This window comes from Scyliorhinus torazame, chromosome 8 (genome assembly GCF_047496885.1).
Source record: "Scyliorhinus torazame isolate Kashiwa2021f chromosome 8, sScyTor2.1, whole genome shotgun sequence".
Taxonomy (NCBI): domain Eukaryota; kingdom Metazoa; phylum Chordata; class Chondrichthyes; order Carcharhiniformes; family Scyliorhinidae; genus Scyliorhinus; species Scyliorhinus torazame.
In genome coordinates, this window is record NC_092714.1 from 9684156 (window position 1) to 9704893 (window position 20738).

Here is a 20738-nt window from a genome sequence, read left to right on the forward strand (position 1 = left end):
AAAGCAGGAGTGTGGGTTTCCCGTTAAATCACGTCCATATGTTTTATTAGTGACGCTGTTTGAGGAATAAATAACAGCCAAGGCATCAGAAAGAAAACCTGCAAACTCCTTCACAATACTGTGGTAGCTTTCGCGTTTCCTCAGTGCTGCACTGGGAGTGTTCGAACCGCGGAATGTATTTCCAAACTCCTACAACCCCCCCGACTCAGGTGACCCGCTCCCCTCTGAACCACAGCAAACAACACGATAACCTTTGCTCTTTGATCTGTTGCCTGTTCATTGGGACTGGGGGTAACTATTCAACGTTGCCCACAATTCTCTGGAGCTGGTGTAACTTCACAGACGTGTCAAAGAGGAGAGATGTTTATCGGTGTTTGTGGGCTTTTGCATGATCTTGATTAACTCTGACATTCTTTCTTTAATCCACTAAATCGAATTTGAGTAAAATGCAACTGACAAGCACTTACTGTAAACGGAACAATGAGTATTGTGTACTGGGTGACTGTCAAATCAGTCCCAGCCCCTGGGCGAATGCAATCATCAAATCGCTATTAACACTTTCTTACAATACTCGGAATGCTGTCTACACATATTTCCCTGTCCCCTACACCCACACCCCTTGCCCCTCGCCTGAGGTGTGGTGACGCTCAGGTTAAATCACCAGCAGTCAGCTCTCCTCCTCAAAGGAGAAAGCAGCCTATGGTCATTGGTAATATGGTGACTTTACCCCCCATACTTTACACACTTACCCCCCTCAAGTGTACCCCTGCCCCCTCCTGAGAGTATCGATATTCTGTCAGCAATGATTCTGTTTCACTGGACAGCCCATGCTCCAGACACCAAATCATAGAGCCTCTCAGAGATTTACAGCATAGAGTGAGGCAACTCAGCCCATCATTTTAATGCTAGCTCTTCACAAAATCATTCCGAATGCAATCATTGCCCTGCTAGCTTCCATAGCTGTGTATTAATCCTACAATTCCCGTACCAGCCTCCCCGAACAGGCGCCGGAATGTGGCGACTAGGGGCTTTTCACAGTAACTTCATTTGAAGCCTACTTGTGACAATAAGCGATTTTCATTTCATTTCATTTCAACTAGCCCCACTACCCTACTCTGCCCCATAGCCCTGCGTCAGTCCCAAACTAATCTCAGCACACCATAGCTCTGTATCTGTTCCTAATTAATCTTACTGCCCCGCTCTCTCCCCATATGGTGGCACGGTAGCACAGTGGTTAGCATTGTTGCTTCACAGCACCAGGGTCCCAGGTTCGATTCCCGGCTTGGGTCACTGTCTGTGCGGAGTCTGCACGTTCTCCCTGTGTCTGCGTGGGTTTCCTCCGGGTGCTCCGGTTTCCTCCCACAAGTCCCAAAAGACGTGCTTGAAAATGAAAATCGCTTATTGTCACAAGTAGGCTTCAAATGAAGTTCCTGTGAAAAGCCCGTAGTCACCACATTCCGGCGCCTGTTAGGTGAACTGGACATTCTGAATTCTCCCTCTGTGTACCCGAACAGGCGCCGGAATGTGGCGACTAGGGGGTTTTCACAGTAACCATTGCAGTGTTAATGTCAACCTACTTGTGACAATAAAGATTATTATTAGCTGTGTATTAATTCCACACAAGTGCCAGGGAATGAACATCTCCAACCAGAGAGAATCCACCTTCCATAGTAACTGACTCGACTGAGGAAGGATTTAAGCTCGCTGATATTTTTCGGTGCAGGGATGTCTGGTATGGTCTTGACCTTTCCTTCCAAAGCATGCTACCCTGTTGCATCAACACAAAATCCTAGATACGTCACTTCTGAGGCCTAAAAAGTACACTTTTTGCATTTTAGGCAGATCCCTGCATCACAAAGCCTCTTTAATACTTCCTCTAGGCTGGCCATGTATTCTGCTGATGTAGTGCCAGTGACGCCATCCAGGAGAACCATCACCGTGCAAATTCCCTAGAAGAGACTATCCATTGTGCGCTGGAAGATAGTGCAGGCTGAAGTGATGCTGAATGACAGTCTGATAAACTGGAAAAGACCTTTATGGGTATTGATTATCGCAAATTCTGAGACTCCTCATTCAACTCTAGTTGTAGGTAGGCTTGACTGAGGTCCAATTTTGTACAGGTGTGTCTCCTCCTCACCAGCTTGGCGTAGAGGTCCTCAATTTGGGGATTCGGATACCGATCGAGCTGGGCAGCTTTGTTCATGGTCATCTTAAAGTCCCCACGAATCCTTATTGAATGATCAAGTTAAAGGACAGGGACTACCGTCCACTCTGAAAACCGAAGTGTCTTGATTATGCCCAGCTCTTTCAATCTCTTTAGAACTACGTAAACCTTCTGATGCAATGCATATGGCACTGGTCTGACTCTGAAGAACTTGGGTGTTGAATCCAGATTGGCATGTATCTTGGCCTTTATGCCCTTACTCTGGCCCAGTTCCTTGTGGAAGATGTCTCCATGCCTCCTCAAGACATTTTGGAGGATGCCATTAGATATTTGAAGTCTTCCAGCCAGTTGACCCTAATCTTCTGTAGCCAGTCTCTTCCCAACAGATTGGGTCCATATTCTTGCATGACAACCAAAGGCAGATTGGCCTTCTGCCCTCCATAGGCCACTGGTGCATTGGCTGTTCTGAGGATCTTCAAAATTTCCCTGGTGTGTGTTGAAAGCTTGGCTGGAGTACTCTTCAAGCTGAAAGACTGTGTTCCTGCACAAAGATATTGGGAGCTCTGCTCACCCACCACAGTCACTGAAGACCTGGTGTCGAGTTCCATTTTAACCGGAGCCAGCTTATTCAACTATCTTCAGTGCCACCGCGAACTACTGCTGCAGTTGTTGTTGCTTTTTCCATTGACGCGCTTGGCCTCGTGCGGCAACAGACTTGGACGTGCCCTCTTCAGTTGCATCGAAAGCACACAAACTTCCAAACATGGCAGGTCTCCTGTGGATGCCCCCCCCCCCCAACCCGGCCGATGCCCCCCTCCACACAATGAAAGCCATCCATCTCGGATTGGGATTGACGTTGTGTCTCCTTCCCACTCCTTGAAATCCAGACCTGTCCCAAGCATCGTGTCTGGTTCTGCGCTGTGCCTGTTGATTCCACCACAGACCTCACTGCCATACCACTCCATACTTGGTTAACCTCCCCTTCAGCCATGTTTTGGTGCTCAATGGTGCCTTTTGCGGCGCGCTCTGTCGCCTGAGCCATCTCAGTCGCTTGTTCCAACGTAATTGTGGTCCCTGCTAGAAGTTTCTTCTGGATATTAAGATTATGGATCCCACAAACCAGCTGATTGTGCAACATGTCATTAATTGCAGTCCCGAACTCGCAGTGCCCAGCAAGCTGGTGAAGCCTGGCGATGAAGGCCCAGACAGACTCCTCTTGGTCCCTCACTGAGTTGAACTTATAACGCTGGAGGATAATTAAGGGTCTTGGGTTAAAATGTTCTTTAACTTATTTCACTATCTGGTGAAAGGTCTTCGAGTAGGGTGCCTTCTGGGATGTGAGGTTCCTGATTAAATTATACGTTTGGGGCCCGCAAATTGACAGAAATATCGCCTTCTGGTGCAGCACGGTGGTGCAGTGGTTAGCATTGGGACTACGGCGCTGAGGACCCGGGTTCGAATCCCGGTCCTGGGTCACTGTCTGTGTGGGATTTGCACATTCTCCCCGTATCTGCGTGGGTTTCGCCCGCACAACTCAAACATGTGCACGTTAGGTGGATTGGCCACGCTAAATTGCCCCTTAATTGGAAAAAAAAAAATCTAAATTTGTCTTGTCTTCGCCTCTGAGTCCACCCACGGTAAAGAAGAAATGGGTTGTTCGATGTACTGACTCCAGGTGTCATCCCCTTGGTCAAATGGGTTTAGTTTCCAAATGATCGGCATTTCCACTCACGGTTTCAATGATTCCGACTCTTCTCTATTTTCTCAACTGTTCCTTCCTTTCCACCTCAATCAACAACTGTTGGTTGCGATCGAGAACTTATACCGTAAAACATACAGTGCAGAAGGAGGCCATTCGGCCCATCGAGTCTGCACCGACCCACTTACGCCCTCACTTCCACCCTATCCCCGCAACCCAATAACCCCTCTTAACCTTTATGGACACTAAGGGCAATTTATCATGGCCAATCCACCTAACCTGCACATCGTTGGACTGTGGGAGGAAACCGGAGCACCCGGAGGAAACCCACGCAGACACGGGGAGAACGTGCAGACTCCGCACAGACAGTGGCCCAGCAGGGATTCGAACCTGGGACCCTGGCGCTGTGAAGCCGCCGTGCTATCCACTTGTGCTACCGTGCTGCCCCTAATGTGGTAGCTCAAGACATTCACTGGATGTTTCTACTAGTAAACAAAGGGGTTTATTGACGAATGGCAAAGGCAGTTAGATATCAGACACAGAACACTGGACACGAGGTCTTCACTCTTCAGCTCCCTGGTCCACACTGCCCGGGGCCCTGCTCCCAGGATCCTGCACAAACTCCCCATTGGTCGGGGTGTGTGCCGCTCCTGCGTGATTGGCTCCAATCTGGTCACATGGCCCGTAGAGCCCATCCCCTTAAAGGGACCATGCTACCACAAAACTCTCCACTTGCCTGGGTGAATGCAGTTCCATCAAGACTCAAGAAGCTAGACACCATCGAGAACAAAACAGCCCACTGGATTGGCACCCCTTCGACCACCTCCAACATTAACTCCCTCCACCACCGATGCACAGTGGCAGCCGTGTGCACCATCTACAAGATGCACTGCAGCAACTCACCAAGGCTCCTTGGGCAGCACCTTCCAAACCCATCACCCATCAGCTCTCTCAAGTGAATATAAAAGATCCCAATGTGCTATTTGAAGAAGCACATGATAATTCCCTCTGTTGTCTGTTCCAATATTGATTCCTGAAGTAACATCACTGAAACAGCTGACTGGTCTTTATCAATTTGCTTTCTGTGTAATGTTCTTGTGTATAAATTGGTTGCCGTGATCCCAACATTACAAAATGTTACTGCAGTTCCAAAAGTACCTCCATAGCTATAATATGCTTTAGAATAAAACAGTCCATGTCGAAGTGCATCAAGAAGTGGACAACATTCAGTCTTGGGCTGACAGGCGTCAAGTAACATTCGTTCCACACACATGTCAGGCAGTGCCCATCTCCAACAAGAGCGAATCCAACCATCTCCCCTTCATATTCAAAGGCATTACCATGACTGAATCCCCCACCATCAACATGCTGGGAGTTATCATTGACCCGAAACTGAACTGGACTAGCCACATAAACACTGAGGCAGTACAAGAGCAGGTCAAAGGCTGAGAATCCTGCGGTGAGTAACTCACCTCCTGACCCCCCCAAAGCCTGTCCACCATCAAGGGGTGCAAGTCAGGAGTGTGATGGAATACTCTCCACTTGCCTGGATTAGCGCAGCTCCAAGAGCACTTCAGAAGCTCGACAGCGCAGGCGGTGGCAACCGTTCCTAGACTATCCCGCGGAGCGTTAGAGGAGGGTCGGTCAGCAGCAGCAGCAACCTGGGGGGGGGGGGGGGGGGGGGGGGAGCTGCCTGGGGGGGGGTGGATGAGCAAGAGATAACATGAAGAGTCGGGGAAACTGGCACGTACGGGAGAGAGCCAGTGTACAAAGCTATGTAAAAATACTATTTTGCCATGTATATATAAGGGGGCAGCACGGTAGCATTGTGGATAGCACAATTGCTTCACAGCTCCAGGGTCCCAGGTTCGATTCCGGCTTGGGTCACTGTCTGTGCGGAATCTGCACATTCTCCCCGTGTGTGCGTGGGTTTCCTCCGGGTGCTCCGGTTTCCTCCCATAGTCCAAAGATGTGCAGGTTAGGTGGATTGGCCATGATAAATTGCCCTTAGTGTCCAAAATTGCCCTTAGTGTTGGGTGGGGTTACTGGGTTATGGGGATAGGGTGGCGGTGTTGACTTTGGGTAGGGTGCTCTTTCCAAGAGCCGGTGCAGACTCGATGGGCTGAATGGCCTCCTTCTGCACTGCAAATTCTATGATAATCATTCAATTCTATGATATATCTTGCTCTGCAAGATTTCATAGAATTTATATGATAAATTTATAGATTTCTCGTTTCTTTTTTTTTGTTACGGGGGGTGGGGGGGGGGGAGGGGGGGGGTTTATTGTTTGTAAGGGAGAAAAATTGTGTTAAAAACTTTAGTAAATATATATTTTTTTTAAAAGAAGCTCGACAGCGGCGGGAAACATCCCCTTCCCTGCCCCGCAATGGGAGGATTCTGCCCTGGGCGGGATTCTCCGACCCCCCACCAGCGCCGGTTTTAGGGCGAGGGCGGGGTTACGCTGCGCCGGTCGGGAGCCGTTGGCAGCCCCCCCCCACCCGGCAATTCTCTGGGCCCCGATGGGCCAGGTGGCCGTCGTTTCCTGGCCAGTCCCGCCAGTGTGAAATGGACATGGTCCATCACGGCGGGACCTGGCTTGTATGCCGGCTCAATGAGTCCTCGGGGGGGGGGGTCGCGGGGGGGATCCGGCGCCCGCGATCGGGGCCCACCGATCTGCGGGCGGGCTTGTGCCTTGGGGGCACTCCTTCCCTCCGCGCCTGCCTCTGTAGGGCTCCGCCATGGCCGGCGCGGTGAAGAACCCCCCCGCGCATGCGCAGGAAATATGCTGGCCGGTCTGCGCATGCGCGGAACCACGCCGGCGGTCCTGCGCATGCGTCAACTCGTGCCTGCCCTTCGGCGCCGGTTGGCGCGGTGCCAACTCCTCTGCCACCGGCCTAGCCCCCGGAATTGCGGAGGATTCCACACCTTCCGGTCGGCCTGTCGCCGGAGTGGTTCGCTCCGCTCTTGGCGCCAGCGTCGGGCCATCCGGCCAGTTGCGGGAGAATCCCGCCCAAGAGATGCATTGGTGGCCACCTTTCACAATGCTACAGACGCTGGAATTGTTCCTGAAGGTTGGAAGGTGGCAGATGTCACCCCACCATTTAAGAAAAGAGAGAGGAAATGGAGAACTAGAAACCAGCTCGCCTGTCAACAGTTGTGGGGATAAACGCTAGAATCTATAATAACGGATTAGATAACAAGAAAGGGTGGCACTGCCAGGGTGCCTGGGTGGCAGTGCCAAGGTTCCACCCTGACCAGAGCCCAACCTCCCAGGGCTCTCCTTGGCGCCGTGAGGCAGCAATGCTAACCACTGCGCCACCATGCCACTCCATGAGAACAGAGTATATCTTTTTTTTAAATTAATTTAGAGTACCCAATTCATTTTTTTCCAATTAAGGGGAAATAATTTAGCCTGGCCAATCCATCTAGTCTGCACATCTTTGGGTTGTGGGGACGGAACCCACGCAATCACGGGGAGAATGTGCAAACGGACAGTGACCCAGAGCCGGGAGAACAGAGTATATCTTAAATGGTGCGTGTCTGGGAAGTGTTGAACCTCAAGGGGACTTGGGTGTCCTTGTTCAAGTCAATGAATCACTGAAAGCTAACGTGCTAACGTACAAGAAGGTAAATTATGTGTTGGCTTTTATTAGAAGAGAATTTGAGGGCAGCACGGTGGCGCGGTGGTTAGCACTGCTGCCTCACCGCGCCGAGGTCCCAGGTTCGATCCCGGCTCTGGGTCACTGTCGGTGTGGAGTTTGCACATTCTCCCCGTGTTTGCGTGGGTTTCGCCCCCACAACCCAAAGATGTGCAGGGTGGGTGGATTGGTCACGCTAAATTGCCCCTCAATTGGAAAAAATGAATTGGGTACTCTAAATTTAGAAAAAAAGAAGAGAATTTGAGCACAGGAGCAAAGAGGTCTTACTGCAATTATATAGAGCTCTGGTGAGGCTACACCTTTTTTGAGGCTGCACAGTTTTGGTCTCCTTACCTCAGGAAAGATTTTTTTTCCCGCATGGGGAATGCAAAGAAGGTTCACCAAACTAATTTCTGGGGTGGAGGGATTGTCCTATGAGGAAGATGATGTAGACTGGGTCTTTATTCTCTGGAGTTCAGAAGAATGAGAGATGATCTTATTCAAACGTACAACATCCTTACAGGTCTCAACAGGGTTGATGCAGGAAGATTGTTTCCTCTGGTTGGGGGTGGGGGGGGGGGGGGTCTAGAACTAGGGACACGGCCTCAGAATAAGAGGTCGTCCATTTAGGATGAGGAGGAATCTTTGGAATTCTCTGCCCCAGAGGGCTGTGGAAGCTCCATCATTGAGTATGTTCAATACATTTCGACATATTAAAAACATCGAGGGGTGCGGGATAGTGCTGGAAAAGGGGGTTGAAGTAGAAGATCATCTCACTGAATGGGAAATAGGTTTGAAGGGCGAGTCATTTGTGTCTGCTCTTATTTCTATGTACTTATGCTCTTATGTACTCCCTTCTCCATGTGCTTTCCCCGTGGCTGTGTGGTCTCATTTCTGCCCATGTGCACAGTGTCAGCTCTGGACCGCACAGGCCGCAGACACGAAAGACCTTGACCAATGTCCCAGGAAGCGCTGGACGCGGGACTGGAAGTCAGTTTCCGTGACAATCCCATGATGGCCTGTCACCCGGAATGCTGTATCAGTCTCAAACTAATCCCCACTGCCCTGCTGTCTCCACGCAGCCCTGTGTCTAATTCTGCTCTTGTTCCCCGTGTCACTGTTTACAAAACCACGCAATTATATTGGACCTTTTTTGTGGTTTGCTCTCAAGCTCTGTCTGTCTGAGAGTTGGGTTCAGTGAACAAGCGTGGAATTGCTATTGGCTTGAGAAGGCCGAGCAGCTGCTAACTCAAAGAGTAAAGCTCAGATGGAACCGCCAATCTGTAAACTATTGCGGCAAGGGAAGGCATCATTTACAAAAGGAAAAGGTCTTTTTGAAAATGTGATTTTAATTCCTTCCTCCTCTTGGCTGGCTGCATGCCAGGCAGCTCGGGTGCGAATTCGCCTTTTCCCCATTGTGAAACCGATCGTCTGAGCACCTCGAGCTGATCCTCATCACAGGACTGGCTCAGCGATGGCTTGGATTGTCCTGGTGCTGTGTCGAGTCCGGCGCGCTGGAGGAGGCCCCAGCTCTCGGCTACTCCCCACCCCACGCCCGCCGAGCTCCCTTAGTCTCCTCCATCAAGTTGTCTTGAGTTTAGTTTGGGCTTTAGTTAGATGTCGCCAACCACCCAAAGGTCGCTCTGCCAACTCTGCGAATTCAAACTAAGCTCATGACTTTGAAGCAAGTTAACCCAGGGAGAAATATCATTGGGTATGAGGAAAATTTATTTATTTTTGTTTTCTTTGATTGTTGCAATCCAATTACAACAGTATTGGACGCGGAATGTAAAGGCTGTTTGAGTGACATTCAAAGAACATCCAATTGGATATTAAAGAGCGCATTCCCTCCACTGACCAATGTATGTGGATCCAATTTAATGGCCTCCCCTGAAATGGGGTCTTAGACAGGGGGGCAATTATTCGGGTAGGGGAGGTGCCGCCTGGGAACCTTGCCATTCTCCTGCCTCTGTGTCAATTAATTTTTATTGTGGATGGCCTTGTCACTCAAATGATAATTCAGCATCACCTCATTGATGTCCACCTCAGGGCCTGATCACTTCAGCCAGGAGCAGGTGAGGCAGTCACCATGTTGAGTATCTGAAAGGCAAACCCTGTTTTGTTGACTTGTGGACTTCTGGGAGGGAGCCCCTTGTTGTATGGCACTCAGTGCCTCACCAGGGACCCAGCCTCAGGAAGGGGGAGAGGAGAGCAGGGCTGTGTGCTCAATGGGAGGCAACACCTGCCCCTGCCCCTCCTGTGACCCCCCATCCTGCCCTCACTCACCCATGGCCTGGGCCCTTGCAGATCCTGGCTCTCTCACTGTCCCTGACTCTCTCACTGATCCTGAATTTCCCCTGGTGCAGTGGCTAGCACTGCTGTCTCACAGCGCCGAGGACCTGGGTTCGATCCCGGCTCTGGGTCACTGTCCGTCTGGAGTTTGCACATTCTCCCCGTGTCTGCGTGGGCCTCACACCTCACACCCACTAAACCCAAAGATGTGCAGGGTAGGTCGCTTGGCCGTGCTAAATTACCCCGTAATTGAGAAAGAAATGAATTGGGTACTCTAAATTTATATTTAATAAAGAAACAATGAGTTAGAGAGATGGAGGGGTTTCGGGAGGTGATTTCACAGGTGTAGTCTCGGCCGTCAATAGTGGAGTGATTATAATCGGGGCAGAAACGGACAGTATTGGAGGAACACACCAATTTCAAGAGGGTTTCAGGGCCGTTGGAGAAGCCAGAGATGGGGGGGGGGGGGGGGGGGAGGCCGCTGGCAATAAGGGACAGATGTTTAAAATTGAAGCTCTGCTAGATCAGGGACTAATCGTAAATGAGCGAACTCAGGAAAATGAGACTTAGAATCATAGAATTTACAGTGCTCGGCACATCGAGTCTGCTCCGGCATTCAGAAAGAGCACCCCAATTAAGCCCACACCTCCACCCTATCCCAGTAACCCCACCGAACCTTTGTTTTTGGACACTGAGGGCAATTTGACACGGCCAATCCACCTAACCTGCACATCTTTGGACTGTGGGAGGAAACCGGAGCACCCGGAGGAAACCCACGCAGACACGGGGGTAACGTGCAGACTCCGCACAGACAGTGACATAGCAGGGAATCGAACCCCGGTCCCTGGCGCTGTGAAGCGACAGTGCTAACTACTGTGCTACTGTGCCGCCCAGTTGTTACAAGTTCGGGTAGAGTTTTGGATGAGTTTATGTTTATTGGGGAGGCGGGGGTGGAATATCGAAGGGAGGCTGGGAATGCAATGGAATAGTCCAGTCTACTGGTAACAAATCACGGATCAGGAGCAGCTGATCTGAGATGAACACATGGGTGGGAGATGCTACAGAGGTTGAAAAGGTCCCGAATCCTCAACCAAATTAAGATGGAAGCCTAATCTCCTTTGTTAACTCTTTTCTTTCTTTGTCTTTCTCAGGATCCCGCCTTCGCCAGGAGGACTTCCCGCCCCGGATTGCCGAACACCCCTCCGATCTGATCGTGTCCAAGGGGGAGCCGGCCACTCTGAACTGCAAGGCGGAAGGGAGGCCGAACCCCACCATCGAATGGTACAAGGACGGCGAGCGGGTGGAGACGGACAAGGACGACCCCCGCTCTCACCGCATGCTCCTGCCCAGCGGCTCCTTGTTCTTCCTGCGCATCGTCCACGGCCGGAGGAGCAGGCCCGACGAGGGCAGCTACGTCTGCGTGGCCCGGAACTACCTGGGAGAGGCGATTAGCCACAACGCCTCGCTGGAGGTGGCACGTAAGTCGGCAAACGCTTTGCTCAGCGAGGAGCTGGTCTGGAGCGTCCATGTTGAGGCCCTGGGGGTTGTTGGGCCATTCCAGGGGGTGGATGAGCTGAATTAACCCCTCAAACTGCCCAGCAGCATTGGTTAGAGGTGTGGGTTGTGTCAGCCACATGAATTCAGTTGTGTCTATTTGCATTTCTGCTTTGTCATTAACACATAAAACATGAAAAAACAGACACTGGGCTGGATTCTCCGTCAGCGGGATCTTCCGTTTCGCCGGCAGCGCACTCATGCCCGTGGACTTCCTGACGGCGTGGAGGGTGCCCAAAATGGGCAGCACGGTAGCATTTTGGATAGCACAATTGCTTCACAGCTCCAGGGTCCCAGGTTCGATTCCGGCCTTGGGTCACTGTCTGTGCGGAGTCTGCACATCCTCCCCGTGTGTGCGTGGGTTTCCTCCGGGTGCTCCGGTTTCCTCCCACAGTCCAAAGATGTGCAGGTTAGGTAGATTGGCCATGATAAATTGCCCTTAGTGTCCAAAATTGCCCTTAGTGTTGGGTGGGGCTACTGGGTTATGGGGATAGGGTGGAGGTGTGGACCTTGGGTAGGGTGCTCTTTCCAAGAGCCGGTGCAGACTCGATGGGCCGAATGGCCTCCTTCTGCACTGTAAATTCTATGATAATCTATGATAATCTATGATAAATGGGAAACCCCATTGGTCGGCTGCCGGGACGGAGAATTCTGTCCATTGACTCTAGTCACGTGATCCCAATGCTCACATTTCATTTGCGTGTGAACTTTAACCTTTTAGTTTATTGGATAAATAGGTAAGAGGAGAGGAAAAAAAGAGATTGTGAATGTTTCTTTGATCACTGAAGCTGCTTTAGTCTCCTCTGAATAATGGAAAACGCTTAAGTGAATATAAAACCGTGAAGTACATTTCATCCATCTGTGTCTGAGGTGCCTTTCTACGATAAAGATGTAGCTGTAACTTCACTTGGGGATAGGTCAGCGAATGGTACAGGCCATCCGTGGACTATAGAGAGAGAGTACTTTGAGCTATCTGACTCCGAGGTGAAGTACTGGTGGGTACAGATCTCTCACTGGGATCGAGAGTGATGCCTGCAGCTTGAAAGGATGCGTTAAGAGCCTCACACATCGATTGCATCAGTTTAAGGGTGAGTTTCTCATTCTATGCTGGCATAAAATAACCCTTGGGATGATATTGGACAAGGCAGAGACTTGATAGAAGGGTCTCTCCTTCATAATGACAGAGTTTTGATTGCTTCCAGCTGCTCTGTCTACTCAGCGTGCAGTAAAAAAAAACCAAGGAGATTTTCTGATTCTGATCCAAGATGTCACTGTTGTGACTGAGGCAACTTGTGTTTCCTTTGTTCAATGTAGATTGGTTTGATTTTAATTTGGGCGTAAGGTAAACTTGCAGTTCTATGGGTAAAGCGCTGCATTCCATGTGTCCCTGAGTGTCAGCATTGGTACATGCACACTATACAGTGGATAAAAGGGACAATTCACTCCTCATATTGCACAGCCTGTGTGCCCACGCACGCACCCTCCCGATAATTGGACCGTGGCATTGATTGGTGCAGGACCTGTGGCGCACAGATTGCTAACGTCATAAGTGAGGACCAAAGACGAAGAGGACATAGAACATAGAACATAGAACAATACAGCGCAGTACAGGCCCTTCGGCCCACGATGTTGCACCGAAACAAAAGCCATCTAACCTACACTATACCAGGAAAAAGGCTTGAATTTCTTGCAAGTGTTCAATCCATTCTGGCAGGCATCTGAATACCACACAGGATACCAGTCATTTTAATCACATCACACACCTTGTCAAGTACACTCATCCCACAAGCCATATTTCATTTGATCACTTCTTTAAAAATTGAAACTACAATTCCTGATCAGCATGTTCCTGTTGCAAATTCAAATGAATAAGGGGTATCTTCCGTACCAGCCTCCCCGAACAGGCGCCGGAATGTGGCGACTAGGGGCTTTTCACAGTATCTTCATTTGAAGCCTACTTGTGACAATAAGCGATTTTCATTTCATTAAGTGGCTTTAATTCTCCCCACTCCTGTGGAGGATCCATAGTTGAGAATGTGTGAGTTGTGGGTTAACCCTGCTGCCTCACGGATTTGCATTTATATAGCGCATTTCACTATCTCAGAATGTCTCAAATCTTTGATTGATTGATATTTATTGTCAAGTACCAAAGTACAGTGAAAAATATTTTTCCGCGGCCAAGGGAACAAACATAATACGTACATAGTAGACAAAAGAATAGTCGACAGAGTACATTGACAGTGGTGCATCAACAAATAGTGGCTGGTTACAGTGCGGAACATGGCTCTTTTCTCTCCCTACAGATGCTGCCAGACCTGCTGAGATTTTCCAGCACTTTCTCTTTCGCTTCAGATTCCAGCATCCGCAGTAATTTGCTTTTATGGCCAAACAAGAGCAGCATAGGGCGTCGTGAATAGTGTTCTTACAGGGAACAGATCAGTCCGAGGGGGAGTCGCTGAGGAGTCTTGTAGCTGTGGGGAAGGAGCTGTTAATATGTCTGGATGTGCGGGTCTTCAGACTTCTGTATCTTCTGCCTGATGGAAGGGTCTGGAAGAAGGCAATGCCTGGGTGGGAGGGGTCTCTGATAATGCTGTCTGCCTTCCTGAGGCAGCGGGAGGTGTATACAGAATCAATGTGGGGGTGACAAGCTTGTGTGATGCGTTGGGCTGAGTTCACCACACTCTGCAGTTTCTTGCGATCTTGGACCGAGCAGTTGCCGTACCAAGCTGTGATGCAGCTGGATAGGATGCTCTCTATCGCACATCTGTAGAAGTTTGTGAGAGTCGATGCAGACATGCCAAATTTATTTAGCTTCCGTAGGAAGTAGAGACGCTGTTGGGCTTTCTTGACTGTTCCATCACCGTGAGTAGACCAGGACAGACTGTTGGTGATGGTGACCCCCAGGAACTTTAAGCTATCGACCATCTCCACTTCAGAGCCATTGATGCAGACTGGGGGGGTGGTGGGGGGTGTCTTGCTACACTTCTTGAAGTTGATGATCAGTTCCTTGGTACTTCCAGGATTTAGTGAGAGGTTGTTTTCAGTACACCATGCAACCAAGTGATCTATTTCCCTTCTGTAATCTGATTCGTTGTTGTTTGAGATACGGCCCACCACAGTCGTAGCAGCTGCAAACTTAGCGATTGAATTGGAGTTGAATCTTGCCACACAGTCGTGTGTGTATAGGGAGTACAGTAGAGGACTGAGCGCACATCCTTGCGGGGCCCTGGTGTTGGGGACTATTGTGGAGGAGGTGCTGTTGCCTATCCTGACAGATTGCGGTCTGTTGGTGAGGAAGTCGAGGATCCAGCTGCACAGGGAGGGGTCAAGTCCAAGATTGCGGAGTTTGGTTCTTAGTCTTGTTGGGATAATGGTGTTGAAGGCGGAGCTATCGTGTATGAACAGCAGTCTTACACAGGTGTCCTTGTTGTCGTGGTGTTCGAGAGTTGATTGTAGGGCCAGAGAGATAGCATCTGCTGTGGACCAGTTGCTGCAGTAGGCGAACTGCAACGGAACGAGACTGGCGTTGATCTGTCTCATAACTAGCCGCTCGAAGCATTTCATGCTAACAGACGTCAGGGCCACCGGTCGGTAGTCGTTGAGGCAGGCTACCTTGTTCTTCTTTCGTACTGGTATTATGGTGGTCTTCTTGAAGGAGGTGGGGACCTCGGAGCGGAGGAGTGAGGTGGCGGTGCTAACCACTTTGCCACCATGCTGCCCCCTTTACTAATAGATTTGAGTGTTGCAACACAGTCCCGGCCAGCCTCCCACCTCCTGTTCTCTGGAAGTTTGAGCTCGTCCTCAATTCTGCTCCCTGTGTCTTACCTCGCCCCAGGTTCCGTTCCCCCCTCACTCCCTGTGCTCGCTGACCCACACTGGCTCCCGGCTAATCAACGCCTCGATTTTAAAATGCACACCGTTGTTTTCGAATATTTCCTTGGGCTCACTTTCCCCGATCTCTCTCATTTCCTCCAGCCCTAAAGACCTATGAGAGGGATATCAAAATCTGGCCCCCTGAACACACAATTTTAATTGCTGCACCATTGGTGGACCTTCGGTCGCGTGGGCCCCAGGCTCTGCAATTCCCTCCCTAGACCTCTCCCCCTCCCTCCAACTCACTTTCCCCCTTTAAACTCTTCCTCAGAATCTCATTCTCCACGTTTTCAGTCACTTGCCCTAAGATTCGCAGAGTGTGATTGGATAATGCGACTGTGCGGTATTTTGGGATGTTTTACGACGTTTCTGACAAGTTGTCAGATCTGCCACTTGCATTGTTGGTGTATCCCAGGAAGAATCGGCACCTGGGGGGGGGGGGGGCGCTGGGGGAAGGGGGGGGGGGGGTGACTGGAGGAGGAGATTCAAAGGACACAGTTACGAGCTTGGACTCCGTATAATGACAGCGATACCCTGACCCCTCGACCTCAGAGCCTTATTGTGGTTTCACTCATGGGGGGATGGGGAGGGTGGGTGAGGGGGGGGTGGGGGCTGGGCCGTGGACATTGAGAGGAAATAATTCAAAGGGTGCCCGTCGTTTAATGTAACGGGATCCAATGGGAAATGGACAAAGAGCGCAGCTGCTTGACAAGGAACTTTGATCAAAGCTTTGTACATTGTCCACGGTCGATGGTAACCTGCAGCTATGTTACATTGTGTGATCACAGCACAAGAGGCCTGGCATGACAGGCCAGTCCTGATCCCTACTCCTTTTGCAAAATTACAGGATCAGATACATGTAATGAAGTCCTGCTTAATGAGATGCCTGCTCTTCTTTTTACCCACTCCCCACACCCAGCAGCGGACTAACAAAAGCCCAAAAGTCACGGATTGTACAGCTCAGAGGCTACTCGAGGTATCTGATTACCATCTCTCTCTCTCTCTCTCTCACACACACACACAGTAATCAAGCCTGGATTGTAATAGCTCGGTGACTCTCAGGGCTGATGGCACCGATAAGGCCCTCATTTCTCTCCCTTTTTTCCCCTGTCTGTTTTGTTTGCTTTGCAGCGCAAAGTTACATTCCTCCCAGGAAGGGTGCTTTGATGAGTATCTGCCTGAGGTAAACTCACAGCCTCACAGCCTCTCGTAGCGCAGCCCACAAGGAATAAAGAGCCTTTGCCTTATCTCACTTGCACCGAGAGTCGTGTTTCCTGAGTAGCCACTCTCCTCCATCGCCATCCTTTACCAGCGTGCCCAGGTGATATGAAATAAATAAAATAAGGAACACTTCGACAATGGGACCACGGGCAGGCAGCATGGTGGCGCAGTGGTTAGCACTGCTGCCTCACGGCGCCGAGGTCCCAGGTTCGATCACGGCTCTGGGTCACTGTCTGTGTGGAGTTTGCACATTCGCCCCGTGTTTGCGTGGGTTCCGCCCCCACAACCCAAAGATGTGCAGGGTAGGTGGATTGTCCACACTAAATTGCCCCTTAATTGGAAAAAATGAATTGGGTACTCTAAATTTATTTTAGAAAAAAAAACAATGGGACCATGGGAGAGGGGGCCATGAGAAGGGGTGGGGGGTGGTTGGGGGATTGGCATTTGTAAGCTCAAGAGCAGGGAGGGCCTGTGGTTTTCAAGATGGGCGGGGGTTGGGGCGGGCGTGTGAGACCATAATCGCTGGAGGGGGTGAGGTGTTTTAAATCAATTATATCTTGGGGCGGCACAGTGACGCAATGGTTAGCACTGCTGCCTCACGGCGCCGAGGACCCGGGTTCGATCCTGCCCCCTCCCAACCCCACACCTCCACCCCATCCCCGCAACCCAGCAACCCCACCTAACCCTTTTGGACACTAAGGACAATATAGCGTGGCCAATCCACCTAACCTGCACATCTTTGAACTGTGGGAGGAAACCGGAGCACCCGGAGGAAACCCACGCAGACACGGGGAGAACGTGCAGACACCGCACAGACAGTGACCCAAGCTGGGAATCGAACCTGAGACCCTGGAGCTTAGAAGCGACAGTGCTAACCACTATGCAGGATAGGTGTATTGGCCACGCTAAATTTCCCCTTAATTGGAAAAAAAAGAATTGGATACTCTAAATTTATTGAAAAAAAAGAAAGAAAATCCATTAAAATTTACACATTATTTTGTTGAGTCACAACATTACCACCTCTCGGCTGGGCAACTCACTCATCTGCGGTTCCACTCGAATCACTCACCCTGGGGCCCCCCCAGGACCAGTCTCCCACAGGATGTCCTGGAGTTACGGAGCAAAAGGTGTGCCTGAAATGGGAAAAGTTGCTAAGATAAGGAACAAACCCTTAAAATACAGTGCAGGAGGGCAGCACGGTGGCGCAGTGGGTTAGCCCTGCAGCCTCACGGTGCCGAGGTCCCAGGTTCGATCCCGGCTCTGGGTCACTGTCCGTGTGGAGTTTGCACATTCTCCCCGTGTCTGCGTGGGTTTCACCCCCACAACCCAAAGATGTGCAGTGTAGGTGGATTGGCCACGCTAAATTGCCCCTTAATTGGAAAAAATGAATTGGGTACTCTAAATTTATTTTTAAAAAAACATCTTTGGGTTGTGGGGGCGAAACCCACGCAGACACGGGGAGAATGTGCAAACACCACACGGACAGTGACCCGGGGACGGGATCGAACCTGCGACCTTGGCTCCGCGTGGCAGCAGTGCTAACCACTGCACCACCGTGCTGCCTGTGACAATAAAAATTATTTATTAATTCATAAACTTTCCTCCCCCAAAAAGCTGCTCAGCCTTGGGGTCGATTGGAAATTTGAAATCTGGGATTGATTAATTTTTGTTAGCCGCCAAATAGGGTGGTGAGGGGGAGGATCCTTGGGCAGGGAGGTGGCGTTAAGGTGCAGATCAGCTTTGATCCTGCTGATTGGCTGGTCAGGGCCGAGGGGCTGGGTGACACACTCCTGTTTCTCCATTCCTGGCGACAGGGAGCTTCCATCGAGCGCTCAATTCCATGGAGGGGGCATAATATAATTGGGAACATTAGGACAGTAACCTGGAGGAGGAGGAAGTCCTCTTGAAACTGGGAAGTTTAAAGTTTCTCTGTCAGTTTCTCATGTTTGAACAGGGCAATCGTGTCGAGACATGAGATTCCAAATCTCAGGTCAAATCAAGAGTTTGAAATGTTTCACAAGGCCGGAAGTTTCAGTCTGATGTTTTGTGAGACAAGCTATCTATCTAAGATTAGCGAAGGCCCTGTTGATAAACAGAAAAGGAATTTGCTCCGACATCCTGCTTCGGGTCCCAGTCCCACTCCAGAGAAAACAGCACAAATTCACAGCTGATCGTCCTGCACAATGCTGAGGGAGTGCTGCACTGTCAGAGGGTCAGTACCGAGGGAGTGCTGCACTGTCAGAGGGTCAGTGCTGAGGGAGTGCTGCACTGTCAGAGGGTCAGTACCGAGGGAGTGCTGCACTGTCAGAGGGTCAGTGCTGAGGGAGCGCCGCACTGTCAGAGGGTCAGTACTGAGGGAGTGCTGCACTGTCAGAGGGTCAGTACTGAGGGAGTGCTGCACTGTCAGAGGGTCAGTACTGAGGGAGTGCTGCACTGTCAGAGGGTCAGTACTGAGGGAGTGCTGCACTGTCAGAGGGTCAGTACTGAGGGAGCGCCGCACTGTCAGAGGGTCAGTAATGAGGGAGTGCTGCACTGTCAGAGGGTCAGTGCTGAGGGAGCGCCGCACTGTCAGAGGGTCAGTACTGAGGGAGTGCTGCACTGTCAGAGGGTCAGTACTGAGGGAGCGCCGCACTGTCAGAGGGTCAGTACTGAGGGAGTGCTGCACTGTCAGAGGGTCAGTACTGAGGGAGTGCTGCACTGTCAGAGGGTCAGTACTGAGGGAGCGCCGCACTGTCAGAGGGTCAGTACTGAGGGAGTGCTGCACTGTCAGAGGGTCAGTACTGAGGGAGCGCCGCACTGTCAGAGGGTCAGTACTGAGGGAGTGCTGCACTGTCAGAGGGTCAGTGCTGAGGGAGCGCCGCACTGTCAGAGGGTCAGTACTGAGGGAGTGCTGCACTGTCAGAGGGTCAGTACTGAGGGAGTGCCGCACTGTCAGAGGGTCAGTACTGAGGGAGTGCCGCACTGTCACAGGGTCAGTACTGAGGGAGTGCCGCACTGTCAGAGGGTCAGTACTGAGGGAGTGCTGCACTGTCAGAGGGTCAGTACTGAGGGAGTGCCGCACTGTCAGAGGGTCAGTACTGAGGGAGTGCTGCACTGTCAGAGGGTCAGTACTGAGGGAGTGCCGCACTGTCACAGGGTCAGTACTGAGGGAGTGCCGCACTGTCAGAGGGTCAGTACTGAGGGAGTGCCGCACTGTTACAGGGTCAGTACTGAGGGAGTGCCGCACTGTCAGAGGGTCAGTACTGAGTGAGTGCCGCACTGTCAGAGGGTCAGTACTGAGGGAGGGTCGCACTGTCAGAGGGTCAGTACTGAGGGAGTGTCGCACTGTCAGAGGGTCAGTATTGAGGGAGTGCTGCACTGTCAGAGGGTCAGTATTGAGGGAGTGTCGTACTGTCAGAGAGTCAGTACTGAGGGAGTGCTGCACTGTCAGAGGGTCAGTACTGAGGGAGTGCTGCACTGTCAGAGGGTCAGTACTGAGGGAATGCTGCACTGTCAGAGGGTCAGTACTGAGGGAGTGCCGCACTGTCAGAGGGTCAGTACTGAGGGAGTGCCGCACTGCCAGTGGGTCAGTACTGAGGGAGTGCTGCACTGTCAAAGGAGCAGGTATCTGATTCCTCAGCGGCTGCTTCATGCTCGGAGAGACTAGCTGAGCAGCGAATAGAGAATGAACTGAAATTTCTTTTGTCGTTCCGGCTTCCCCCCTTCCCCCTTTCCCGCTGCTCCCTTGGGTCACAGCACAACAGTTAATGAGCAGCATCGACCAGCGGAACGTGATGGTGCGGATCTGGGTGTAAATGATGACACCTGTCACCCTGAAGGTTCCTGGGATTAAGACTGTAACAATTAAACCCGAATAAATTAACGGGCGAGTGATGGATGACGAAACAGCGTCAACGGCCTCTGCGTGCGAGAGGTGGGCCTGTTCCCCGCTCTGTTGTTAGCAGAGCCGATACTTCAACAATCTGTCTTTGCTGCCAGAGCGCGTCACTCTTTCCACTTCATTCGGTTAAAATTCGTTGATAAATTTGTTTTGATCTCAGCTTGTCATTGCCCTGTCCCCTGAGGGAAGAATCAAAACGGTATTCTTCCTTAATGAGATCATTTGCATTTCCTCCCCACATCTAATTACCTGCTTTACAGCACGGCCCTCTGATGTGATTCGTAACGTGAGGTTTATCTCGGCAGCTGAAATTTAAAATGATCGTCTGTCTCCCTGCGCGTCCCCTACCTCTGTCATCTTCTCCAGCTGCACCCAGATGTGTGGGCACCTCTCATTCTGGCCGCTTGACCATCCCAC

General features: G+C 51.0%; 1 protein-coding gene across 5 annotated transcripts in view; it reads left to right on the top strand.

The window, feature by feature from the left end:
- robo1 (roundabout, axon guidance receptor, homolog 1 (Drosophila)) overlaps nt 1–20738 on the top strand; it is a 1056574-nt gene that overhangs the window by 633339 nt on the left and 402497 nt on the right. For all 5 annotated transcript variants that reach the window (XM_072513063.1, XM_072513065.1, XM_072513062.1 and 2 more), the window contains one exon: nt 10945–11271. In XM_072513063.1, coding sequence (XP_072369164.1) covers nt 10945–11271 — 327 coding nt within the window. The remainder of the gene's footprint in view (nt 1–10944; nt 11272–20738) is intronic.